Source organism: Chionomys nivalis, chromosome 3 (assembly GCF_950005125.1).
Source record: "Chionomys nivalis chromosome 3, mChiNiv1.1, whole genome shotgun sequence".
NCBI lineage: Eukaryota > Metazoa > Chordata > Mammalia > Rodentia > Cricetidae > Chionomys > Chionomys nivalis.
In genome coordinates this window covers 109,970,982-109,996,389 of record NC_080088.1, presented here as the reverse complement: position 1 = coordinate 109,996,389, position 25,408 = coordinate 109,970,982, and the positions used below count along the sequence as shown (strand labels likewise).

General features: G+C 55.2%; 3 protein-coding genes across 14 annotated transcripts in view; 2 read left to right on the top strand and 1 right to left on the bottom strand.

Moving 5' to 3' along the window:
• The first annotated feature begins 272 nt into the window (after positions 1-272).
• Ogfod2 (2-oxoglutarate and iron dependent oxygenase domain containing 2) lies at positions 273-3,392 on the top strand. Of its 4 annotated transcripts, XM_057764545.1 has the most exons (7): positions 273-588; positions 832-888; positions 1,251-1,364; positions 1,447-1,546; positions 1,896-2,023; positions 2,211-2,468; positions 2,538-3,392. In XM_057764545.1, the coding sequence occupies exons 1-7, from the start codon at positions 460-462 to the stop codon at positions 2,799-2,801; spliced, it is 1,050 nt and encodes a 349-aa protein (XP_057620528.1). In that variant the 5' UTR covers positions 273-459; the 3' UTR covers positions 2,802-3,392. The 4 variants fall into 4 exon arrangements, with proteins under 4 accessions (XP_057620528.1, XP_057620532.1, XP_057620531.1 ...); XM_057764549.1 differs by lacking the exon at positions 1,251-1,364 and having other exon boundaries at positions 456-888; positions 1,365-1,546; positions 2,538-3,330; XM_057764548.1 differs by having other exon boundaries at positions 456-888; positions 990-1,546; positions 2,538-3,330.
• A 497-nt stretch (positions 3,393-3,889) lies between these two features.
• Arl6ip4 (ADP ribosylation factor like GTPase 6 interacting protein 4) lies at positions 3,890-5,996 on the top strand. 2 transcript variants are annotated; one of them, XM_057764551.1, is made up of 5 exons: positions 3,897-4,418; positions 4,762-5,037; positions 5,114-5,231; positions 5,645-5,714; positions 5,799-5,996. In XM_057764551.1, the coding sequence occupies exons 1-5, from the start codon at positions 4,262-4,264 to the stop codon at positions 5,853-5,855; spliced, it is 678 nt and encodes a 225-aa protein (XP_057620534.1). In that variant the 5' UTR covers positions 3,897-4,261; the 3' UTR covers positions 5,856-5,996. The 2 variants fall into 2 exon arrangements, with proteins under 2 accessions (XP_057620533.1, XP_057620534.1); XM_057764550.1 differs by lacking the exons at positions 5,645-5,714; positions 5,799-5,996 and adding an exon at positions 5,429-5,634 and having other exon boundaries at positions 3,890-4,418.
• A 136-nt stretch (positions 5,997-6,132) lies between these two features.
• Pitpnm2 (phosphatidylinositol transfer protein membrane associated 2) overlaps positions 6,133-25,408 on the bottom strand; it is a 138,998-nt gene continuing 119,722 nt past the window's right edge. For 3 of the 8 annotated variants that reach the window (XM_057764537.1, XM_057764538.1, XM_057764539.1), the window contains 18 exons: positions 24,563-24,664; positions 24,335-24,405; positions 21,816-22,063; positions 21,197-21,386; positions 20,938-21,057; positions 19,851-20,089; positions 19,282-19,460; positions 17,920-18,090; positions 17,239-17,388; positions 16,214-16,378; positions 14,823-14,971; positions 14,478-14,594; positions 14,057-14,173; positions 13,806-13,954; positions 13,549-13,698; positions 9,609-9,792; positions 9,403-9,531; positions 6,133-9,320 (listed from right to left, as the gene is read on the bottom strand). In XM_057764537.1, the coding sequence (XP_057620520.1) occupies positions 8,997-9,320; positions 9,403-9,531; positions 9,609-9,792; positions 13,549-13,698; positions 13,806-13,954; positions 14,057-14,173; positions 14,478-14,594; positions 14,823-14,971; positions 16,214-16,378; positions 17,239-17,388; positions 17,920-18,090; positions 19,282-19,460; positions 19,851-20,089; positions 20,938-21,057; positions 21,197-21,386; positions 21,816-22,063; positions 24,335-24,405; positions 24,563-24,664 (2,954 nt within the window). In that variant the 3' untranslated portion in view covers positions 6,133-8,996. Of the gene's footprint in view, positions 9,321-9,402; positions 9,532-9,608; positions 9,793-13,548; positions 13,699-13,805; positions 13,955-14,056; positions 14,174-14,477; positions 14,595-14,822; positions 14,972-15,727; positions 15,890-16,213; positions 16,379-17,238; positions 17,389-17,919; positions 18,091-19,281; positions 19,461-19,850; positions 20,090-20,937; positions 21,058-21,196; positions 21,387-21,815; positions 22,064-24,334; positions 24,406-24,562; positions 24,665-25,408 lie in introns of all 8 variants that reach the window. The other 5 variants (XM_057764544.1, XM_057764540.1, XM_057764541.1 and 2 more) reach the window with 5 other exon arrangements.

The window sequence follows — 25,408 nt, the reverse complement described above, 5'->3', positions numbered from 1 at the left end:
AGTTCTTGAACTTGTCCAGGGCGAGGGGCGTGCCCGCGACAGACCACGCCCACCCAGCCCCCAATTCTCCGCTGCTGTCTTTCGGAGAACGGCCGGAGGTGACGCCGGAACGGAGCGTGTAGGGACCAGCAGTGAAGGCCAAACCAGAGCTTAGCTGCACAGACGCCGCCGCAGTCGTACCTCAGAACCCTAACCGTCCTGAGTGCTGTCTCAGGCGGCTCCGCAAAGAAATTTCCAACAGGGGACAGGGCAGCTTTAAAATAAAGATTCTGAGTCCTGCACTCCGTGCGTCCTGTGACCGTTCCAGCCCTGTGCGGAAACATCGCCGCCTCGCCCGGCCCTGTCTGCGTTCCTCTCTGCAGTTGAGAATTTACAGCGGCCCCTTGGTTGCCGGCGCCTGGCTCTCGGCGGGACGCACCCGGAAGTTGCCGCTACCGCAGGTGGCGCGGCCGCTTTGCCATGGCGACGGCCGCTCGTCGACGCTTCTGCCGCTGCGCCTGCTTCTGCTCTCAGAACCTGTACGTGGCGCGCTACGGGCTGCACCTGCGCTTCCGGGACGAGCAGCAGTTGCGCCGTGACTATGGCCCGGTGAGCGGGGGGCGCAGGAGGGGCCCGGACACCAGGACTGGCTTTGCCCGAGGCCTCTCGCTGCAGCATGGCAGCTCCCTAGGAACCTGAGAACACGCGTGCCGAGTGCGCTGGACAGAAGTTTTCAGACCTATCGATGATCCTGTCACGTCATCTCCGTGACAGCGGTGGGGGGGCGCTGAGGCTCAGAGATGTTTATTGACAGGGTGACATAGCCCTGCTAACTGACCTTTCTGCTCGCAGCTCCTGCGCAGCCGCGGCTGCGTCAGTTCCAAGGACTTCCAGCAACTCTTGGAGGAGGTACGGTCACCCCCGCCAGCCCTTCCTCTGGAGCCCTTGACTCCGAAGGACTTCTTAGTCCTCTTCCCCCAGTTCCTGCTTCCACTTACTCCCACTCCCAGGTCCTGGCCCAGGAGAGAGATTGAGAAAGACCAAATTGCCCCCAGCGTCCCCTTCTCACCAGCTGAGTGGCATGGTCAGGGCCACCACCCCCATTTCAGCTATCAGGACACCTTGACACCCGCAGAGAACTCTGGCAGGTTCAGAAGTATAGGCAGACTTGCCTTCCAGCCTGGGTCCCACTTTGGCCTTCCTGGACTTCAGTTTCTTCTCATGGCGTTGGAGGTGGGTGGTCCCAGTTGTAACTGCCTTTGCTGTTCCAGCTTGAGCAGGAGGTGGGGCGCCGGCGCAGGCTGGGGCAGGAATCAGCTGCCAGAAAAGCCCTCATTGCCAGCACCTACCACCCAGCGAGGCCTGATGTCTACTGCTCACTGCAGGTACTAGGCCGGCCTGGGAGCTTGGAGGATGCTGCCCTGGTGGGGTGCTGGACTTTCCACAGCTGCCCCCGTTCTGCCCCAGGACGCGGCTCTGGCCCCTGAGTTTGTGGCTGCAGCTGAATACAGTGCATCCCCCGGTGCAGGCCTTGAAGGCCTTCTCCAGCAGCTGGAGATAGTGTCAGGTAAGGCCCTTCAACCCCATCACCAGCCAGCACTGCTGGGGGCGGGGGACCAGGATGGTGGCAGCTTGAGACCCTGGGTATGGGAGGTGGGGTACTTTAACTGTCATCTCTGGCCTGGAAATAGTCACCAGGAACTGGGACAGCCAGCAGGAGGAGCAGTCTGCCAGGGAATGTCATTCATTCATTAATTCATCCATTCTCTTGTTCACTTATGGATCACCCAGCTAGGTTCAGGGAGTATGTTACTATTCCCATTGTACAGAGGGAACAGGCTTGAGGCTTTAGAATGACTTTCAGATAAGCTGGCTCACGAGGCTGAATGTCCCACCGTCTGCCCCTCCTTCCTTAGAGGAGAAGCGCATCTACCGGGTGCCTGTGTTCTCGGCGGAGTTCTGCCAGGCCCTGCTGGAGGAGCTGGAGCATTTCGAGCAGTCGGACATGCCCAAGGGAAGGCCCAACACCATGAACAACTATGGGGTGGGTGAGCCTGCCTGTGTACCTGGAGAACAAGGACAGTTAGGGTGCACGAGTCACCTTGTTCTGAACCTAGAGCACCAGGAAAGCAAGCAGCTCTTGCACTTAGCAACATCTTTGGCAAAGAACTGTGGGGATGCAGGGTGAGGCTCCCCAAGTCTCCCTGCTGACTCCTGGGAATCCTCCTTAGGTTCTGATGCACGAGCTGGGCCTAGATGAGCCACTGGTGACACCACTGCGGGAACGCTTCCTGCAGCCACTGCTGGCCTTGCTGTACCCGGAGTGTGGTGGGGGCCAGCTTGATAGCCACCGGGCCTTTGTGGTCAAGTATGCGCTGGGCCAGGACCTGGAGCTGGGCTGCCACTACGATAATGCCGAGCTCACCCTCAATGTGGCTCTGGGCAAGGCCTTCACAGGGGGTGCCCTATACTTTGGGGGCCTCTTCCAGGTGAGTGAGCCCCACCACGTAGGGCCCAGGCAGTCATGAGTACTCCAGCCTGAACCCTACCATCTGCAGGCACCTGCAGCCCTGATGGAACCCCTTGAAGTGGATCATGTGGTGGGCCAGGGTATCCTGCACCGTGGTGGCCAGCTGCATGGGGCTCGGCCCCTGGGCACCGGAGAACGCTGGAACCTTGTCATCTGGCTCCGAGCATCTGCTGTTCGAAACCGCCTCTGTCCTATGTGCTGCCAGAAGCCAGAGCTGGTGGATGATGAGGGCTTCGGTGATGGCTTCACCCGGGAGGAGTCTGCCGTGGTAGATGTATGTGCACTGACTTGAGCCTGGTCCCCCAGGGGTGGTGGCGCCATGGCAGCAGGAAACTGCCAGCTTGTGTGGGGAGGGCAGAAATAAACTCTATAGCCATGTCCCTCCTTGGGTCAAAGGGACACGCTGACTCCCCGGTCACTCTTTGGACAGATGAGCTGTCTTAGGGCAGAACTGCTGGAAGACAAGTCGAGTTTGAGATGTAATATTGAGAGTCGAGGAGTGTGGAGCAGGTTCAGGAAGGGAAGGAGCCCTAAAGAATGTGATTCCCAGTGATTTCCAGTCTCAGCCTGATCCCTGGGGAGCTCTGCCTGGGGTGGGGGACTCAGTTAGTGACTCCTTGGATAGGGTGGCTCCCAGGGATTTAAGTGGGGTTCATTGGTCTGTCAGCAGTGCTGGCAAATGGGGAGCCAGACTTTCTGGGTTCAAGCCTATGCTCTGGCACGTCCTGCTGGGCAGCTCAGAATTTGTTTGCAGCCTGGGTGTTGTGACGAGCTGACATTTATAAAAAGCACTTTATAACAGCCCTTTGTTTCCTGTTGTTATTTAAGAACTTAGAACTGGTGATTTGGAGATTGATTGAGGGGTGCACATAACTGTGCGCTGTTCGGGATACATATTTTTGGGGACTTCCGTTGTAAGTCTAGGTACTCAGGGAAAGTGCTGAGATACAGAAACACCTCCCTCCAGATGGAGCAGTCTCAGCTAGACACCCGACAGGCCGGGGATTCATTCCTTAATTGGTTGTCATGATCCCTGGCTCATGATGGGCAACTGGACTTGCCACCTCCAGCAGTGAGTGACGTTGGAAATAGCAGCTGTCTTCAGTCCGTCGGAGCTCTAAGTCTGGTGGAGTGGACAGACCCGCAGACTAACTAGGGAAAACAGTAGGAGGGTGGCTTTCAGGAGAGTGAGAGGCCCGAGGGCTTGTGGCTGGCGCAGGGCCCCAACCCGATTCCCACCCACGTAAAGACACCACTTCTTGTTGGAAGTGGGTGTGCCAGAAGCGGAACCCAGGGTCCGGAACTAAAGGCAACAAGGACTCAAACTACACCCGGACGGACGGTCTTTCAGGACGGCCCCACCTCGGAAGCGGACCGGAAAACCCCGACAGGCTGCTATTTCCTCGCGGAGGCATACTGTAGACTGGTGGTTGACGAGGGAGCCGGGCGGCCTCGCGACTCCTCTCTGGGCAGCCAGGCCACCTTCTCGCAGTTGAGGAGAGCTGTGGCGTTCCCCGCGCCCGCCGCGCAGAGTCCAGTGCGCAGGCGTGTGGGCGGGCGGGCCCTTAAAGGGCCTGCGGTGCGGAGTCGGAGGAGCTGGGGTCGCCAAGCGCGAGGTTCTCGGGCGGGAATGGGTACTAGGTGCCCCGAGGACCAGGCCCCGTTGGCACTGAGTTTGGATCTACTCTGCGGACGTGCCCAAGAGGAGCCGCAGGTTAAACGCGTCTCTTCCGGTCTCTAGCCCGCTTTGCTATGGCTCACGTTGGCTCTCGCAAGCGCTCGAGGAGTCGCAGTCGGTCGCGGGGTCGACGGGGGTCAGAAAAGCGAAGCAAGAAGAGTAGTAAGGACGCCTCGAGGAACTGCTCAGCCTCCAAATTCCAGGGTCACAAGGCCAGCAGCACGTCTGAGGGTGAGGACCGTAGGGACAGGGAAAGGGGTGTGCGGCTCTGCCCTGCGGGAGGCTTGCATCTGTCGGGCCCGCCCCCAGGGAGCAAGGGATTCGGTGTAGAACCCGGACTGAGACCCTCGAATAGGGAGGAGGCTCGGTGGAGTGGAGGGTGTGCCTTATTCATGCTTTAATGTGCTGGGGCTTTGAGGTCGGGCCTGGCCACCCTGCCAGGCACACAGTGACTTCCAGGATCCCAAAGAAGGTTCCGAAGATGCTCTTGGGGAGGTTGGGAGGGTCCTACCGAGTAGAGGCTGCCCCAGGGCAGAACAGGGGACAGAGGCCTTATCTTCTCCCTGCATCACAGAGAGAAGCAAGCACAAGGCCCGGAGGACAGCGAGGTCCAGCTCTTCCTCCTCCTCTTCCAGTTCTTCCAGCTCTGCATCGTCCTCATCCTCCAGCGATGGCCGGAAGAAGCACGGGAAACACAAGGATAAGAAGAGGAAAAAGAAGAAGAAACGGAAGAAGAAGCTAAAGAGGAAAGCCAAGGAGAAGGCAGTGGTGGTGCACCCGGTTGAGGCTCTGCCCGGGCCCTCACTGGATCAGTGGCACAGATCAGCTGGGGAGGAAAATGATGGCCCAGGTACCGTGTGGGCCACCATGAGGTGGGGAGAGGGTGCCCTCCCCGGGTCTGACACCCCCTCTGTATTCTGTTCCAGTCCTGACTGATGAGCAGAAGTCTCGTATCCAGGCCATGAAGCCCATGACAAAGGAGGAGTGGGACGCTCGACAGAGTGTCATTCGCAAGGTGGTGGACCCAGAGACGGGACGTACAAGGTGTGGAGCAGCAGACACAGCTGCTAGTCCTGCCCTCAGTACAGTCAGGAGGATGTGCTCTTGGGGGTGGGATGCTGTAGCCACTTCTGTCACAAACAAATATGGGGAAAATGGTCATTTGTAGTGTGATATCCCAGTTGTTATTCCCTGTGCCCCTTGAGTAGTGGCAGGACTGGAAGTGCCTTGTCGTTTTTCAGGTGCTTGCTGCGACAAAGGAGAGCCTACCTGAACTGCCTCCATTCTGTCCTGAGTAGTGGTTGGGATGAGTGGCCAGGCTCCCCCTGCTCGAGATGGTCGGGCTTGCCCTGGGGTTCCTTGGCTTGGGTGGTTTTGGTTCTTTTACTATGACATGAGTGTCCCAGACTCTTACTTGATGAGCTGATCCCCTTTGACCCCCCCCACCCCCACCCCAGGCTCATCAAGGGAGATGGTGAGGTTTTAGAGGAAATCGTAACCAAAGAACGGCACAGAGAGATCAACAAGGTTGGTGTCACCACTCTGCTCATGCTGTGCCCACACGGTGTCTACACTCAGTATCTCATGCTTCTATCCTGTTTGCCTTCTCAGCAAGCCACCCGAGGGGACGGTCTAGCCTTCCAGATGCGAGCAGGCCTGCTCCCCTGAGGGCCCTGGTACCCCAGGTCTGTGAACTACTGTTGGTGGCTTGGAGACAGATGGATCCAATTGCCTTTTCTCCTGTGGGTGGCCTCCTAAGCACCAGATTGGGAGAGTGTAGTGTCAATATTAAATGATCTTGGTCACCGAGTTCCTGTCTTGTTGCTTTCTATACTGAGGGGCGGAACTATTGCCATTTGACTTCTAAAGAGATGTGCTTATTATCTTTGGAAAGCTGGCATGTTCTCTGGTGGTGAGCAAAAACTACTAGCTACCCTGCTCCTCCTCAGTTGACTCAACCAGGACCAGACCTGACCCTACCCTGGCTGAGTCAAACTCAGCTTTGGTCCTTAGATTGAGCTCATCAGGCCATTGCCTGTGTCCTGTTCCACTGGAGCCAGGCTGTGTGCCCTGGGGAGCAGAGGCTAGCAAACCTACTTCACCAGGTCTGTGCGTGAGGTGTGTGCTGATGCCACAGTGGTTAGCTAGCATGTGTCATTGCAGTGGATGTCCCCACGCACACACCAGGAGACCCACGGTGCCGCCACAGTCACGAGACCAGAAGGAAGCCTCCTGCTTCTTTAATTGGTGTAACAGACTGTGGCACGGTACACAGAGAGCACACGCAGGCCAGATGGTACAAGGACAGCAGGGATGGGGTCAGGACAGGTTCACACATCGTCTAGAGAAACAGATGACAAGGACACATGGGAGGGGCTGAGATGTGAAGATGTCACAGGGCAGCTCACACAGAACTAGGAAGGGGGTGGGGGAGGTTCTTTGCTGAATCCTTCTTTAGAAATCAAAGAGAAGGCAGGTGGTTGGTGCTGGGTGGCATTGAGGCTCAGTCCTGGGGACTGCGGGTGGGGAGGGAGTGACTAAGGCTTTTATTCTAACAGGCCTTGGGGTGGGTGGCAGTCAGCAAGGTCTGCCTCACCCTTTGGTTACGAATGGCCAGGCCTGAGCCCTGCAGCTCAGCACCTGACACTGTAAACATTTTTGGTATTTTTAAGGGACTTTGACCTTCCTCTCTTAGTTTCTGTAAAAATGGGGCTTCTTCAAGAGAATCAGCCAAAGGAAATCATAAGGGAGGCAGAAAGCAGACTTGTGAAGTTTGGGGGAAGGCTGCCGGCTCTCCATCTATGGCTAAGGGCCCGGGGAGAGCCCTAGGGGACTATTGCTGTTGTCCTTGGCATGGCTGGCGGCTGGGCAGGCAGGGACATTCAGCCACGAGGGGGCTGCCCAGGGGGAGAAACCAAGCCCACTGACCCCAGGGCTTCCCTGGCCTTTATTGCAGGTGGCCTGAGGCTTCCAGGTGCTTCTCCCAATGGCTAGTCACCTAGGCTGAGGCAAGACGGGGTAGGACTGCGGGAGGGGGCACTGGCCACTGGAACCCCTAGTGGGGCAGTGATTGTCGGGCCAGCAGCCTCCTTCAGGGGTGGGGAGTGGTGGGGCAGATATTGCACTTTCATTGTGACGGTTCCTCGGAATCTTGGTCCATAAAATAATCACTGCTTTATACAGAACGCTGGAAACAGCAAAGCTACATCCTAAGGGGGAAGACCATGAAGGTCTCACCTCTCCAGACAGTTTTTTTTTCCTCTGCACAAAATAAATAGCTTTCTTTCTGTCTAGGCCCACCATGGCAGGGCATCTCACGCCCCTGAGATGCACATATCTCTACAGCAAAGTCAGCGGCTCCTGTATGCCTACCTACTCAGCCTAGCCGTGCGGCCCTGAGTCTCAGTCCAGCGTGGCAGCTCCTTAGGTAGAGCCCCTGTCACTGGACAGCTGGCCTGAGCTCCGTGAGCTCAGTCAGCGCAGGGAAGGTGCAAGAGAATTGTGCTCAGTGCTGCGGGGAAGGCAGGGCTCAGACCCAGAGTGTGGGACACCCGTCCTTGTTTAAGGAGAAATAAAATGGCTGTCTGCCCTTAAGCTGACGAAGCAAGCTGTGGCTTCTTGGAGTAGACATTAAACGGAATGGCATTAAGAAAACCTAAGAGCTCCACCTGCCCCAGAGTAGGAAGTCGGTGGAATTGTGGGTCTGGTGAGGCGAGAAGCCCACAGCTTGCCGAGTGGACCAGGTGCAGGGTCCACAGGCCAGACTGAGTGGGACCCTGTCACAGTGCTGGGTGTTCCTAATGTAGCAGGCTGCACTGATGCTGAGCTAAGAAAAGGAAGCAGCCGCTGGCTGCCTGTTAAAAAACCTTATAGAAACCAGATGGAGAAGTAGAAAGGTGTAGAAACGCGGCGGGCAGCAGCCATGGCATGGGGCCCCAGCCCATGGCAGGCGAGGAGGTGGAGGTGGAGGCCAGGCTTCACAGGCCCAGCTGCCCAAGGTGGATTCCCAGGAAGGAGCTGGCTAAGCACTGTGCTGGCCTTTGCGCCTGTGCTGTGCTCAGGACCCGGAATGACAGCAGTCCTGGGACCGCACTGAGCTCTGGGTGGGCAGGTGGGTGAGTGGGCAGCAGTCTTGAGACTGCCACTGGGCTGCCACAGTGCTGGCAGGCCAGGCAGGTGGCAGAAATTAAGATTTAGCCTTTCTCTCCTGTTTGTGTGAAGATTTGCCACACTGGAATATTCTGTGTGGTGACAGGCCCTGGATCAGCAGATACTGGGTTTCATGCATGTCAACATGTCTGGAGCCAGAAGAGAGATGGTAACAGGTCTCCACTCTCAAAAACCAGTGCAAAACCAGTGAGGTTGGACAGTTGAGAACCGGAGTCAACAAGAAGCAGGCTGGACCCCCGCTGGAACTGCTACCAAATGGGAAGGGGTGCCAGTGGACACAGAGGTGGTAGGCTGGGCTTTATGCCCATGCTTGGCACCAGGAGGCTGAGAGATCAACACAGGGCAAGATGTCCAGGAACGCCTCCCGGGCTGGGCTAGGTGGCCCATCCTGGTTCCTCTTCCATCATGGGCTGGACATCCTGCCAGCTTCCGTGACAAGCTGGGCTCCTCAGAGCCTAGGGCATGAGGCAAGGCCGGGAGGACTGTTGTCACGGCCTTGTTTTCCAAGGGGCCCTGGGACAAGCTCTCAGGCCACGTCTGTGCTTGTCCCCAGCTACCTATGTGTGCACAGGCCAGGCCTCCCAGGGGCTGGTGCCCTGGCCTAGCACCATGGAGACCACAGCGCCTCCTAATGGTGTCCTACTTGGGTCCTGTGGCTGCCCCGGGTTCGAGGCGGCCTGTTATGGCACGGCCCCAGCAGCTGGCTGCCACACTCATGCTGCGCTGGCCCCGCTGCTCACTGTCCATCTGGCTCTGTGTCCGATCGTGCCGATGGCTGGGCCCACTGGGCTGGGCTGAGATGGTGCGGAGCAGGTGGTTCCGGGAGCGCAGGAAGTCACCCTGGCCAGGTAGGCCAAAGCTGCCCTTGCGCAAGGCCATACGTGTGGCCGTGTTTCGGGCTGGACGTGCCCGATGATTGTACTTGAGCTGGGCCAGGTGTGCCGCATAGCCGTCCGTGATGAACTGTAGAGGAGCGGTGGGGTGGGTTGTTAAGCAGCCTGGTACTCCCCAAGCTCCCCATGTTCCTTCAGTGTGCCCAACTCACCTGGCACTGTTGCTGCAGCTTCTTGGTGGGCCGGCCCACAATGTAGATATGCATGGGAGACAGGCTGATGGAGTTATAGACTGCCACATCCTTTGTGGAACCATAGGCTGCATGCGCACGCAGGTGCAACTGTGGACGAGACAACCATGGGCACAGGCTGGGTCTTCTAGCCCTCCCCTCCTTAACCCAGTGCTCCCAGGCCCCACCTCAGAGATGAGCAGCTTCAGGAAGTTAGCCTTGTGCCGCAGCGGGTCATGCACTAGGCCATCACAGAAGGACACCACGCCGTGAGGGAAGTTGTGCTGAGCCAGCCATGCCACTACCCGCTGCTTCTGCATGTCCGGTCGGCCAGTCACATAGATGATGAGGTAGCCCAGGTCCTGCCAGTGTCTGCAGAGGCAAGGGGCAGGTGTGTCCCATGGCTGCTCTCCTCCTTGAGCCTCCCTCTCTCCTGCCCAGCTAGAGCTCATTTGGGCCATTGAAAAAGGATAATTAATCCAATTAAAAAATGGGGCACTGAACTGAACAGAGAATTCTCATCAGAAGAAGTTAAAATGGCCAAAAGATACTTAAGGTCATGCTCAACCTCCTTAGCGATCAGAGAAATGCAAATCAAAACAACTTTGAGATATCATCTTACACCTGTCAGAATGGCTAAAATCAAAAACACCAAGGATAGCCTTTGCTGGAGAGGTTGTGGAGAAAGGGGTACCCTCATCCATTGCTGGTGGGACTGCAAACTTGTGCAACCACTTTGGAAATCAGTGTGGCGGTTTCTCAGAAAAATTGGGATTAACCTACCCCTGGACCCAGCAATAGCACTCTTGGGAATATACCCAAGAGATGCCCTATCATATGACAAAAGCATTTGTCCAACTATGTTCATAGCAGCATTATTTGTAATAGCCAGAACCTGGAAGCAACCCAGATGCCCTTCAATAGAAGAATGGATGAAGAAAGTGTGGAATATATATACATTAGAGTACTACTCTGCGGTAAAAAACAATGACTTCTCGAATTTTGCATGCAAATGGATGGAAATAGAAAATACGATCCTGAGTGAGGTAACCCAGACCCAAAAAGAAGATCATGGGATGTACTCACTCATAATTGGTTTCTAGCCATGGATAGGGGCCACTGAGTCTATAATTTGTGATCCTAAAGAAGCTAAACAAGAGGGTAAACCCAAGGAAAAACATATAGATATCCTCCCAGCTATGGGAAATAGACAAGATTGATGGGCAAAAAATTGGAATCTTGGGAGGTGGGGTGGGATGGGGATGAGGGGTGATGGGGAGAGAAAAGTGTGAAGGAGAGGATGAGGGGAACTGGGGGAATCGGGGTGATTGGGGTTAAAGGAAGGTTGGATTGGGGAGCAGGGAAACTCATACCTTAGTTAAGGGAGCCACCTAAGGGTTGGCAAGAGACTTGAACCTGGAATGGCTACCAGATGCCCAGGGCAATGTCCCCAGTTAGTTCATTGGGGCACCTGAGGATAGGGAACCTGAAATGAACCTATCCTATAATCATACTGATGAATATCTTGCATATCGCCATAGAACCTTCATCTAGCGATGGATGGAGATAGAGACAGAGACCCACACTGGAGCACCGGACTGAGCTCCCAAGGTTATAATGAGGAGCAGAAGGAGAGAGAACATGAACAAGGAAGTCAGGACCATGAGGGGTGCACCCAACCACTGAGACAGGGGGGCCGATCTATTGGGAGCTCACCAAGGCCAGCTGGACTGCTACTGAAAAAAAACATGGGATAAAACCGGACTCTCTGAATGTGGTGGACAATGAGAGCTGACGAGAGGCCAAGGAGAATGGCACAGGAACTTTCATCTGGCGATGGATCGAGAGAGAGACAGAGACCCAATTTGGAGCAACCGTCTGAGCTCTTAAGGTCCAAATGAGGAGCAGAAGGAGGGAGAACATGAGCAAGGAAATCAGGACCACGAGGCGTGCACCCACCCACTGTGACAGTGGAACTGATCTATTGGGAACTCTCCAAGGCCAGCTGGACTGGGACTGAATAAGCATGGGTTGAAACTGGACTCTCTGAACAAGGCGGACAATGAAGGCTGATGAGAAACCAAGGACAATGGCACTAGGTTTCGATCCTAATACATGAACTGGCTTTGTGGGAGCGTAGCCTGTTTGGATGCTCACCTTCCTGGACCTAGATAGAAGTGGGAGGACCTCGGTCTTCCTGTAGAGCAGGGAATTTGGACTGCTCTTCAGTATCGAGAGGGAGGGGGAGTGGACTAGGGGGAGGAGAAGTGGAGTGGGGATAGGGGGAGGGGAGCGGGGGGAGGGGCAATATGTGGGAGGAGGGGAGGGAAATGGGAAACGGGGAGCAGTTGGAAATTTTAATTAAAAAAGAATAAAAAAAAAGCCAAAAAAAAAGTACTTCTTAAAATGAAAATAGATCCATATCTATCACCATGCACAAAACTCAAGTCCAAATGGATCAAAGACCTCAACATAAAGCCAGCCACACTGAACCTCATAGAAGAGAAAGTGGGAAGTACACTTGAATGCATTGGCACAGGGAACCACTTCCTAAATATAACCCCAGCAGCACAGACACTGAGAGAAACAATAAATGGGACCTCCTGAAACTGAAAAGCTTCTGTAAAGCAAAGGACACGGTCAACAAGACAAAATGACAGCCTACAGAATGGGAAAAGATTTTCACTAACCCCACATCAGACAGAGGGCTGATCTCCAAAATATACAAAGAACTCAAGAAATTGGTCATCAAAAGAACAAATAATCCAATAAAAAAAATGGAGTACAGACCTAAACAGAGAACTCTCAACAGAGGAATCTAAAATGGCTGAAAGACTCTTAAGGAAATACTCAACATCCTTAGTCATCAGAGAAATGCAAATCAAAACAACTCTGAGATCCCATCTTACACCTGTAAGAATGGCCAAGATCAAAAACACCGATGATAACTTATGCTGGAGAGGTTGTGGGGAAAAGGGAACACTTCTGTATTGTTGGTGGGAATGCAAGCTGGTACAACCCCTTTTGATGTCAGTGTGGCGATTTCTCAGAAAATTAGGAAATAACCTTCCTCAAGACCCAGTAATACCACTTTTGGGTATATATCCAAAGGATGCTCAAGCATACCACAAGGACATGTGCTCAACTATGTTCATAGCAGCTTTGTCATAGCCAGAACCTGGAAGCAACCTAGATGCCCCTCGATCGAAGAGTGGATGAGGAAAATGTGGTAACTTACACTATGGAGCACTACAGAAAAAATTAACACCTTGAAATATGCAGGCAAATGGATGGAGCTAGAAAACATCATATTGAGTGAGGTAACCCAGACACAGAAAGACAAATATCACATGTACTCACTCATAGGTGGCTTTTAAACATAAAGCAAAGAAAACCAGCCTACAAACCATAATCCCAGAGAATTTAGACAACAATGAAGACCCTAAGAGAGACGTACCTGGATCTAATCTACATGGGAAGTAGAAAAAGATCTCCTGAGTAAATTGGGAGCATGGGGACCTTGGGAGAGGATTGAAGGGGAGGGGAGAAGCAGGAAGGGGATCAGAGAAAAATGTAGAGCTCAATAAAAATCAATTAAAAAAAAAAAAAGAAAAGTACTTCTTTAGTTAGGCCTTGTGGTGCCCACCTGCCCTGATGGTAATCCCAGATACTCAGAAGGCTGAGGCGAGGGGTGGCAAATTCAAGGCAGCCTAGGCAATTATTTAGTGAGTGAGACCCTGTCTCAAAAAGTGAAAGGAGGGGAGAGGTCGCTCCTGGGAGAGGGCCTACACTTGCCTTGTATGAGCAAGGCCCCGGTCCAGTGCCCAGTGCCACACAGAAAAGAAGAAATGCATCTTGGCCAGGGTTGAACAGTGGTGTGAGGGTGAACAGCAGTGTCAAAGCTCTCTGGACTGAGCTTGGGAGGCAGGTACCCTAGGTACCCTCAAAGGAGGCATCCTTGGAACTGGATTGGCATTAAGTTTGCCGACAGCTTGTTTGACAGTACACCAGTCAGTGGTGGTACCGGCTCAGGTCCTCAAGGCTGTGCTGTGTGCCGTATCCTCCTTCACTTGGCTTGCAGCCCACCCACCTTCTGACAGCCATACCAGGCCCCTAAAGGCCACTCACCGCACCACGTCCACAGCTCCAGCGCGCACCTTGGGGTCACTGCCCATGATAGACACACTGGCAGCAAAGGAGCCATCGATACTGAAGACCACAAACTCTGTGCCCTTGGGGAGCACGGTGATGTAGCTGTCAGCAAAGGTGTGGTCTCCCCTGGTGGTCAGGGACAGCTCGTCAGAACTAGCCAGGGCCCACTCCCAGCCCCACCCTCCCACATTGGAGGCTAGCCTTGCTCTGCCTGCCTCACCAGAGGCACATACCTGACCACCATCTTGATGGGATAGACGCCCACCCCTAGGCGGTGTGTTTCTGGAATGGTGTAGGAGACACGCCCACTGCTGTTGGTCACCAGAGTGTCCAGGTATAGCCACTCACCTGAGGGTGGCTGCATCATGATGTGCACATCCACCTGAAACCACCAGGAACACTGCTTACAAACCGGTCATGGCCGGGTCAGTCCCTGGATCCTGCCAGGAGAATGGAAGGACTACCCCAGGCACCACGTCCTCACCTTCTCCCCAGTCAGGGTGACCATGTCCAAGGGCCCATACATGAACCGGCCTGTCACAATCTGTGGGCCATCCTCATTGGCAACTGCATCATTGATCCGGTGGTTGGCTGTCACATTCTGGGGGAGGGAATGCAAGGTGAGGCGAGGAGGGGGGATGGAGCTGGGGTCTTCTAGGCTCAGTTAATACCTCTGTGAGTGGGTCTGAGGGCTGAGCTTGGGTTCTGAGCTAGGTAGCCCATGCTGGGTCCAGCCAATAATCATCCAGAGAGGGAGACAATCTTGCTGTGCTTTCTTCCCTCCCAGCTCCTACCTCACTCCTCATTGGTCAGATGAGATGGCTCACAGCAGTGTGATGTAGCTTCTTATTTCATGGGAATAAATAGGATGGCGTCTAGGGCATAGACACCCGGAAGACCCTCACCCGCAGCTTCACATGGGTCCTCTTGCGTTGCCACTTCTCCCTGGGTTGTGAAGGTGTGAATACTGATACCTCCTTGCCGTCTAGCTCCAGGATGCTGGAGCTGTCATGCCGCATAACCTGGGGAACAGAGTCAGGCTGGGGGGCAGGCTCAAGCTTAGATGGCTGCTCTGGAAAAGGCCCAGCATCTCTAGGAGCTGTCAATGGACATCTGGCAGGGTCTGTAGGACCATTAAACCCCTGACTCCAACCAGCTCCCATCTCTGCTGTGCATGTGCTGTCCCACCCAGCACTCTGTAGGCTCCAGGCACCCAGTGTGAGGCCCAGTTGTGTCTGGGTAGTAGGTACCTGTCTCAGCAGAAAGGAGACTACATCGGTGGACTCCCAGTAGCTGGCGTGGAAGAGGTGGGGCAGGGCCACTGTGGGGAAGGCTGTGAGGGCGTCGGGGCAGTACAGGGCATAGTCAATTCGCTTCTGGCCCCACCACTTGGCAGCAACTGCCGGGAAGAAGCCAGGAGGAAGGGTTGTGATTGCACTCTTGGACTCCAGGACGGAGGCCCGAGTGAGTCACCTGGCATTCAGGCCTGTTCACCTCAGACTAGCCCTCCCTCCAGGTGCAGTCAAAGCAGGTTTTCTCCCAGGCTGGTGGCAGGCAAGCAGGCATGTGTACAAAGTGCCCTCAGGTAGCCTTGCCACCTGGAGTACAAAACCATGTGGCAATGCCAAGGGGCATGAGGATTTTTGGAGGAGGCTACGCTGTTCCAGTGCTGTTGATGGCAGAGAAGCGGCCCTTCCCTAGACCCTGCCCAGGCTCTCTATGTTTTCACTGCTTCAAGGCTTGGACAAGTGAAAGGAGGCACAGAGAGACCTTGGCTTGACAATTCTGCAAGCTTGCTGTCTTTCCAGTGTCTTGCCTGCTGCAGAGGGGGAAGGGTGAGTGTGAGGCCCAGGGATCTCAGTGTCCTCCCCCAAGGGAGAAATAGCATGAGGAATGCCATGACTGGTGACAGCACATAGGTGCCCATATGCTGGTGCCTGTTTCATGAGGCCTAGCTCCCCTGAGTTCTTCCCATGACCTGCAAGATAAGACTCCCAGGTAGCTCCAGCCCCGCCCTCTCCTCCCCACCCAAGGCAGTGTGCCCTGTTAATCTCAGCAGGAGCCAGCAGATAGGGTCTAGCCGTGGGCTGCTAAGACATGCCTGGCAACAGTGAGTGATCTTGGGTTAGAGGGGAAAGTGCTGTGGCTGGGGTACCTTCTCCGATGTCCAAGTCAGGGAGGCAGGGGAACCTCTCCAGGTTGGGGCTCACCTGCCTTGCCCTGGCACGGGGACCCTGAGTGGTAGGGGATGGGGAGGGCAGGGCGAGCAAGGATAGGCGCCTGACACTGGGGGTGTGGCTGAGCGACGAGGGACCCTCTGAGAAGCAAGAACAGGGGAATGGTTGAGCCACACACACACATACACCAGGGGCCCCTACATTGGTAACAGAGCAGAGAGGATATGAGGAAAGAACTAGGACCCAACCAAGGGAAGACCCTAAAGAAAGCTGAAACCTTAGAAACCCCCGCAGAGTTTCCAGTCTTGCCCAACTGCTCTGACCACACCTTCTTAGTGAGGTCACCTCAGGCTGGCATTACTGATCAGCCACTGTGTGGAAGTACCCTGGTCCTGCAGGGGCTTAGCACCCACGTCCTGCCAGCTAGATACTGCTATCACCCTGTCCTCAGGGACAGCACTCACTCTGGGCAATGCTGGATGCTGTGTAGTTCTCGGCCATGCCTGACACCTGACTGGCAATGCTGATCTCACTGGCTCTGCGGAAACCACGGCTGGTAGAGGCTGTGCCAGGTGATGAGGGGGCTGCATGCTCTTGGAAGACTGTGTTGTGAGTCTGGAGCGCATCTGCTGTGGAGGGACAGGGACAGAGATTCAGGTAAGAGAAGCCCTGCCTGACCCTAGGTCTCCCAGCAATGGGAGAGGCCAGCTTGCCAGGTCCGACATGACCAGGGTGCAGCTGGTTTAGGGCCTTGAGAGCCAAGGGCCTGAGCTGAGGCAGGGAGGGGGAGGGCTGGGCAAAGAAGGGTGGACAGATGGACACAGACATGGGGCAGGGAGGCAAGGCACGGGTTCCTGCCCTCCTTGGCCACTTCTTCCCATATTTGGCTCCACAGTTGCTCTCTTGGGCCAGCATGGACCAGCCCACAGGTTATTAGCATGACCTTGGCAGGGGCCTTGGGCAGTTTCCTAGGATGCTGTGTGTAGGCTGAGGACTGAGAAGAAGGGGGACCCCAGAGTGGCCCTCACACATAGGCTAGGACCCAGGCTTCAGGCAGAACAGAACAGGGCTCAGCTGGAGTAACCAGTCTGGATAATGTATCAAAGGGCCTGCACACTCTCAGGAAGGGAGGGGTGGAGACCCAGAGGCCCAACTCCTTGACAGCACCATGGTTTTCTAGCTGAGGGGTGAGGAGTGAGTGCTTTAGGCCCCGCCCTATGTCGTGTCGGCTTCCTACAGCCCCGGGAAGGAAGGCACAGGCCATCTGACACCGGGACAGCCTCGTCTGTCTCTGGAGAACTGTGACCACTTTGCGTTGGGGTAGCCTCAGCTTTAGATCATCATGTATAGAAAGGACTAACTTCCCGTGGCCATGTCCTTGCTATGAAGGTCCCACTGACTCTGGAGTGGCCAGAGAGGGCATGAGGGGGTAGAGGACCAAGGGACAGCAGCCAAGCAGACATCAGTCACTAGGAGTGGGGGTACACACACTCAGCACAGCCCGGGCTCTGGCGGGGCCCATCCTGCCAGGTGAGCGCGGGAACAGGGACACTGGTCTCCAGGAAGTTGTCCCCGTGGGGGAGAGGGGCCAGGGAGCCGCCCTCCAAGACCAGCTCTGGGTTTCTCTGCACGGTCTCTACTGGAGGCAGACGGGAAGAGAGCAGAGAGGACAAGAACAGACACTCAAGTGGGCCATCTGCACACGTGCTGGCACAAACAAGGCTCCTCGAGGACCAGGACATGACAACATGATGCCAGGATACACGCTGGAGCAAGAGGATGGGCCAGTCCCTCCCATACTCCCGGCCATCTCTGGGCCAGCTGCCTACCACAATGGGCCCGGCCTCTAACACCTCAATTTGCAGAAGGCCTGTAACTCCTTCCCCATTGGGTTGGAAGCCCTAGGCAGTAGGGTAGGGACTATGGCCCTGGCTGTTGCTGGGACCCCTCAGCAGGCTTCGATAGGCAGAAGTCTCTCTTGCCCCACAGGGGTCAAGGAGGACAACTACGTGTGCACCTCAGCAAGTGTTTAGATGGAACAGATGCCCAGTGGGGACGGGGGCCTGATGCTGCTTCCCTTTGGGAAGACCCAGTGTGTCGGGGGCTATACCATAGCAGTTACAGCTATCCCCAACTTGAAAACAATCCCCACCTTCCTGGGGAGCCTCACCCAGCAGTGTGGAGCAGCCATCCCCCAGCGGGTAGCGCTGGTATCGGGGGATGTTGAAGGGTGGCAGGGTGTGGAAGCGCCGCTCCAGCAGCGGTTCTAGGCGGGAGGCTGAAGGGTCCGCAGGGTGGAAGAGGTTGTACACTTGCTGACAAGCTGGTCGCAGCTGGAAAACTGGGAGTGGAGGGTGCAGAGAAAGGAGACTTTGGGTAGTAGGTGGGGGTCTGGGGCCCAGGCACCCTTTGCCATTTTTTTAAATCAATTTGGGATCTGTGTGGTTCATTGTCCATTTATTAATAAAGATAACTATTTTTTTGAGTCAGGGTCTCACTATGTAGCCCCTGCTAATATTGAACTGGAACTCTCCCTGCCTCAGTCTCTCAGGGCTGCGACAAGATGTGCCATCATGCCCAGCTCCAATTTATTTTTGAGTTGGAGAAATGATAGTGACCTTGGTAAGACAGTTTGAGGGAATGTGTTGAGCAGCAGAGCGGAGAGCTCCTTCCAGCCTCATGGGCTCCATGCGCATTTTCAACTGGGTGTCATAGGAACGCAGGCTGAAGTCACGGCCACCCCCACCCCCACCCTAATGTTTGCCCACTCCTAGGCTGTGTCAAGCGTGTGTCTTCCCTGGGAATTAGGCACCTCCCTTCTAATCCACATGAGCGCACACTAAGCTTTCTGAACTTTGTCTTTGCACACCAGCACGTGTGGCGCCACCTTATTCTTCCTCAGGGTGGCAGGGGATCCCACAGAATGGTCTTTACATGTGTGTGAGAATCTGGCCCTGTTCTGCAGGGAGACAGCTGCCCTGGGGAGTATGCTCAGTTGTGGAGTGCCCTTAGGGCTAAGACTTTCCCTCACCAATGGGGCTGCTGTTGCACCTTTAATCCAGTCCCATAGTTCACTTGCTAGAGCTTTGTTCATCTAAGCCCCTCTGAGCCTGCTGCTCCTCTGCCACTGGGGATACAGAAGCTATGTGGGATCATGCACATCTCTGGGGCTGTGCTGGCTAACCCTGGCAAGGATCAGGGATTTCTGGGATGGTAGGATACTGCCCTACTGCCCATCTCTACAGACTGTGAGTTACTACGGCCTCATCTGTCTCTATGGGTGAACCCTACACCAGAGACTGGTCTCTTTTTTCTGTCCTCCCTGATCTGCTGTGCATCCGGTCAGCTTCAGGGGACCTTAGAGAGAGGTACGAAGTGGTTTCAAGGATGGGCAGGTGACTGAGCTGCTGGAGAGGTGGAGAAGGGCAATGGAGATATTGAGAGGGTTGGCAAGTGGCCATGGCCTTGTGACTGACCCATGGAGTCTCCTGTCCAGTTCATGTAACCTGTCTTATCCCTGCAGGCCTCTCACCATCCAGGGAGGGGACGACTGTTTTCCTCAAGGCTAGGACTAGCCCCAGTGGGCACCCGAAGAGGAAGAGGTCGGCGATCTCGAAGTCAAACTTGCCCAGGGCCCCGGCACCGTCCAGCATCGTAGAACTGCTTGAGCGGCGGGAGCTGGGCTCGTTCCTCAGTACGCTGGCATGGAGGCTGCAGTGGGGGACGTGCAGGTCACCCAGGGTCAGCTTCACAAGGGTCAGGCTGGGTTTCACGGTCCCTTAGGGACTGAGCCCTGTGCTGTCATGAGTGCAGGGTTACCTGCTGGGACACTCCTAGTGATAGTGGGTCACAACCTCTTCAGGGAGCCTCCTGGCTTTAGATACCCCAACTCCACCTCACTCCCTCCCTCATGACAGTGTGTTTCCAGGGGCTAAGGGTGGCCCTTGTATACAGGACCACAGTACCTGGTAAGCTGGGAAGTCCTTCAAACAGGAACTCCCATAACAGCGTGCATGCAATTGGCATGTGGATTGATGAAGGAGTACCTTGGTTCCTCCATGTTGGGCCTTTCTCCTTCTAAGTAGTATTCTCAAACCCTACCTGGACAGGAAGGCCTGGTGCTGCTGGATGGTGTCCAGCTCATAGGTGGATGAGTCGCTCCTTTTGCGTGGCAGCTGCCTTCTGGGGTCCTCGGTGCCATTGCTGCGGGGGATGTCAATGTTGCTGCGGCTCAGGTGCCGACTACTCTCCAGGCTGGAGCCTCCGCCACCGCCACCGCCACCACCACTGGAGCAGTGTGCTGCATTCACCAGGATGCCCGGGGACAGCAGGTCAGCGTCCTGGAATGGCCATGGAGGCTCACTGCCAGGTGGTCCCCAGCCTAGGCCCTTCTTCAGTGTTCTGTGAACCCCTCCCTCCTGACTCCAGGCCCTGCTGGCCACTGCCCAGCTGCAGGCTTCTCACCCAACCAGAGGGGAAAGTCTTGTCTCCCACTGCCCCTCAGACTACTGGCTAAGTCCTAGCAGCCTTCATTCCAGGACTGGCTTGGCATACAGTGATCTCTCCCAGGTGATGGCCACTCTACAGCAGGAAGACATCAGGGTCAGACAAAGAGGGGAATAGGGTGTGCCCATCTCACCTCCTAGAACCAGAGTTGTTCCATGCAGTGCAGACCCTGGCGTGTGAAGCCACATGCTCTCCTGGGCTCTAACACACTGCAACGGTTCTCCAGACCCCAAGCTCTAGCCTGCCACCTGTGCTCACGCGCACCAGCAACCCGTGTCCTTCCCATCTGTCTGCTGGGGGACACTGAGGTACACTTTCAGCTCTTTTGGGCTGCTGTTGACCTGCCTTGGGTATTGTTCACTTAGCCTGAGACCCAGGACATCTGCTCTCTATGTGTCTCCTAGTCCTCTCATCCTCCTGTTTTGGTGGGCAACTCCTGCTGGGCCTCATGGGCTTGGACATTTTGAATGGACAGAATAGACAGAGCATGGACTGTGGTGTCCAAGTCAGTTCCTCAGGGCTCTGGCTGGGAACGCTGCTGTGGGACACAACCCAGGCCAGCTGATTGTTTGGTGTCCTACATCAGGAAAGGCAGCCAGTCTCCGCAGTGTATCAGAGATAGCAGGCCTTAGTGGGGGTCTGGGAACAAAGGTTGCTCCACCCTCTGCCCCTGCTTAGGTACCTGCATGCTGACCACACTGCCCCGGCGACTGCTGCTTTGACTCTCAGACACTGGCTGGCCACTGTAGCATAAGGCATCAAACGCCAGGATACCCCCAACACAATCTCCAATCAGGCAGACCTGGAGGCAAAATGGCAGAGGCCTGAGTCTTGCTTGCTTGCTGGGTTGCTAATTGGGAAAAGCACCTCCACCCCCGGCTCCCCGTTTTTTTTGCCAGCCCACCCTGGAAGGTCTTTCCCTACCTCCTGTCACCACTCACCTGTCCGTTGAAGGTCACACCTTCCTGGGACTTGATAAAGTCTCCATAGGCCAGGTTAGCCCGCTGAATCACTGTAGCAACTGCCTCCTGATACTGGGGTGAAGAAGTGGCCAGCAGGGGCAGGGCAGCCAGGGGGATGTGGTCCTGGCTGCTAGACAGACAGCCCTCATCATGGCCATAGGGGCTGAGGCTGGGGGGAGGGGCTGTGTCAGCAGAGGGCAGGTAAACTCAGTTTGACCCAAAGGTCCTCCCCCATCTGGAAAGCAGGTCAAACAGAGCTACCTGCCCCAGAGTACTCATGCAGACACTCCCAGGGAGGCCTTGAGCAGCCTCTGAGAGCCAGGGCCACTGAGCAGACTCAACCCAAGGCAGGCCAGCATCCCTACTCTACAGAATTGAACATGAACTCAGCCTGAGGATGGTCCTCCTAGAATCTGAACTTATCTTGTCTGCACAGGCTCTGTGGCCTCCAGGCTGAGGGATGGATGGTAGAAAGGACAATCTGGACAGAGGACCTAATTCTGGGGAGTCACATACTGTTCAGGGTTTCAGGTGGGGACAGCTGTGGTTGCTTCTCCCTGCGGGGCATGATGGGTGTTGGCAGGCATTTGCCACTCACTTGGAGACAAGGGCGAAGGCGTCAGCACAGATGGGTGGGCAGGGCACCAGGCGGATAGCTAGGTGGCCTAGGGCACTGGGGTAGTGCACACGCATGACGGTGTCGAACACGTTGGTGATAGTATTGGTGTCACCCTGCTTGGAGCTGGGGTCCCCGGCTCCAGTGTCCAGAATGGTGCCTCCATGCAGCACCAACAGCAGCACGTGAATCTTGGAGGGTGGCGCGGCTAGTGGCTGGCTCACCTCATCCTGCATGGGCAGTGGTGGGTATGAATTCCTTGCCAGGCACGAGGTGCCCTAGTCAGTTTTTGTTGTGCTGGGAACTGAACTTAAGACCTCATACATAAGTGATAGGCAAACATTCTACCCCTAAGCTAAATCCCCAGATAACCTGGCTTTTGGTGATCTGGTTATGAGGTCTGGGTTCACAGCCTCAGCCTTCCCTTGATTCCCTGCAAGGACAAAGACTGGAGGAGGTGGTGTGGCCTGACCAGGGTCACAGCAGACTCAAGAAAGGGTATCTTCTAGAGAAACCACCAGGGTTTCAGGCAGCAGCTTCTGCTTGGGCAATCAGGCCTCTGGATGTCTGCTGCATGTCTGCTTTTAGATATAAGTCTGGTTTGGCCCAAACAGTGAGGCCATGCTGGTCCAGAGACAGAATCATTAGGAGTGGCCGAGGCAAGGGAAGTAGTCTGGCTCTGAGGTCCTCCACTTGTCACTCAGTCCAAAGCCCTGTTACTTCCAGACTCTAAGACCAAGATCCTCAAGAACAGAGGGATCCTAGCAGAGGTGGGGTCCCAGTACACTGCAGCAGGACAGGAGAGGAAGAGCAAACCACAAACCTACTTTCCTGCTGACCAGGCCTACTATGAAGTCAAAGTAAGACCCTAGGATAATGCTCAGCTATGCATGGGGGTACAGAGCTATTCCTTTCATAGACAAGGTGGTAGGTTGGGGAAGTCCAGGCACTGGTCGTACAGCTCATCAGCACCAGGAGAGAATAGCCCCCAACGCTCCTGCTAGGTCTCCTGGCAGCTCAGGCTGTGGCTCCGTCCCTGAGTTCCAGGTACAAGTCTGAGAATGAGCACTGGTTTGTGTCTGTTGAGTCCTGGGGCGTGGGAGTAGACGGGAAAGAGAGTAGAGTGTGCCCATCCTCCAGGGGTTGGGGTAGAACAACTGCACATTCAGGAACTGCCCACCACAGGCTGGCCTGGGTCACTCCCGTCAGGACCAAGTACAGGGACTTCTCCAATACGATGAGCACAAGGTTATGGGAAAAGTATCTACAGCAGCCTGACAGCTCCTAGACAGGGTGGTGCAATTCAGCTATACTTGTTACCTGAGGGTGGGTGGGACTGGGCTGGTGGGGTGTCCAGATTGTCCTCCGTGCACTTATCAGGCTGGACTCCTCACTGGTTAAACCTTCAGGAACCCCCATAAGCCCAGAAACAGCTTTCTTCACATTCAGCCTAAGACAGGAACTCCCCCTGTCCTGAACTCTAGCGGGAACAGAGCTCACAAGAGTAGTGAAGGCAGCTATGGAGAGGCAGGGCAACCACCCCCCCACCCCCCAGTCAATGTTCCTATCAAGCCATCCTTCCACGAAGGAAGGTTCCGGTTTGGGGGTTAGTATGGGCTGAAGGGTCTGACTTTGGATGGCAGTCGCCAGAATCAGTGCTGGGCTCCTCCAAATGTACATCCCAAGACAGATCCTGAGCCTCAGGCTCCACCCCTCTCCTGGGGGACAGTCAGAGCTGTGTGCGCTGAGTTGGAAGGCCCTCTGCTTGCTTTGTCTAACATTAAGCAGCAACAACTGACAATCGTTCCCTTCATCTAGTACCCCTTCTAGACCTCAAAGGAGAAGCCCCCAGGAGGGAAGAGGTGTGCCTGCCTCTCCTGGGCCCTCCAGGGAGACCAGAGTTCCCATGGAGGTGTCATATCCACCTTGGGCAGCCTGCAAACAGCAGGGCAGTGACTGTGACCACGGCACGGGACAACCCTGGCCGGGCCTGGCTCCTGCCCCAGTGCAAACAGCTCTGACGGCCTGCAGGTGGAAGGAGCGCGAGCTTAGCAAAGAACCCCCAAAGCGGACACAGGCTCCAGAAAGACGGCTTTATTGGACACACTGAGTTCTGCCTGACTCCAAGGGCCACAGCCATGTCACTTCTGCCTATGAGACTTTTGCTTCCTTCCTTTGCTTCCTTTTCTCTTCTGGTGCCACCGAAAGGATGGGAGCATGGTGAAGTTCTTAGCTTTACTCTGGAATTTACAAGGTTCTCATTTTATTTTCCCAAAGGAGGAGCTTGGTCAAGGTTTTTCTTGGGGGCTGTCTGCTGTCCTTGGTTCTCAGGAATATCATAGAGATGGGGCTAGCTGGTGTCTCCACAGGAAGGTGGCAGGGAAAGAGACCCCAGCCTCTCTCGTGAATGTCTGGCTCTGGGGAGCTTTGCCTCTGTACCGGACCCCCAGCCTCCAGTCCCCTCCCCACAGCCTTAGTCACTCAGTGTCCAGAGCACCCACCTCAATGATGTTCAGCTGCTCCACACTGGAGGCCACCCTGAACTCAGGGCCACTCTGGCCGTATAGACCATCTGCAACACAGAAGTCACACTAACTACTGGTGTTGTGGACACCTGGTAGCAAAAGGGAGCTGTGGCCCAGGAATCCCGTAAGCCCCTGGAACCCACCATTGTGTGAGAACTGGGTAAGACAGGAGTAGGCCACACCCTCACCCCCCAGGCTGGTTACCCTGTGGGTCCTCAGGCTCTGGATTTTCCATTTTGTCCATGAGGTCATTGGAGTTCCATTTAGTGATGTCCTTGGGGAATACTTCTTCATTGTACAGATCCTCTGGGGGAGAAAGAGAGACTTCAGTGGGGACTGGGGACACACTGGACCTCCTATGTTCCTGGAGTCCGCATGCCCAGTGTTCTCAGCTCTTTTTTTTTTTTTTTTTTTTTTTTTTTGGTTTTTCAAGACAGGGTTTCTCTGTAGCTACGGAGCCTGTCCTGGAACTAGCTCTGTAGACCAGGCTGGCCTCGAACTCACAGAGATCCGCCTGCCTCTGCCTCCCGAGTGCTGGGATTAAAGGCGTGCGCCACCACCGCCCGGCCTCAGCTCTTAATAGGACAGCCAGGCAGCTGCAAACCACCTGGCCAATCACAGAAATTCCCATCCACACCATATTAAAGGGAAATGTTGTATATTCATTATGCTGTGGGCACATCACTATTCAATTCTAAAATATTCCCATTACCTCAAACAGAAGCTTCATGCTTGATGACAAGCAGTCAGGCCTCACAGCATAATGAACTCTCGTCCAGGCCTCTGCCGACTCTGGGCATTTTCAGTGGACACAGTCACACACTGTGTGGTCTTCCGTGCGTGACTGTGTCCTCACAGCTCTGAGCTTTTGAGGTTCGTCTTCTCTGCAGAGTGTGGTGGCGCCTCCTTCCCTCTGCAGACCTACTCTTGTCCCTGTTTATCCATTCACAGCTGATGCTGTTTAACGTCCAGAAAGACACAGCTCAGGGAAGGTGCTGCTGTGAACATGTCACCCAAGACTGGACTCTCATTTCTGCTTCCCCAGAACTG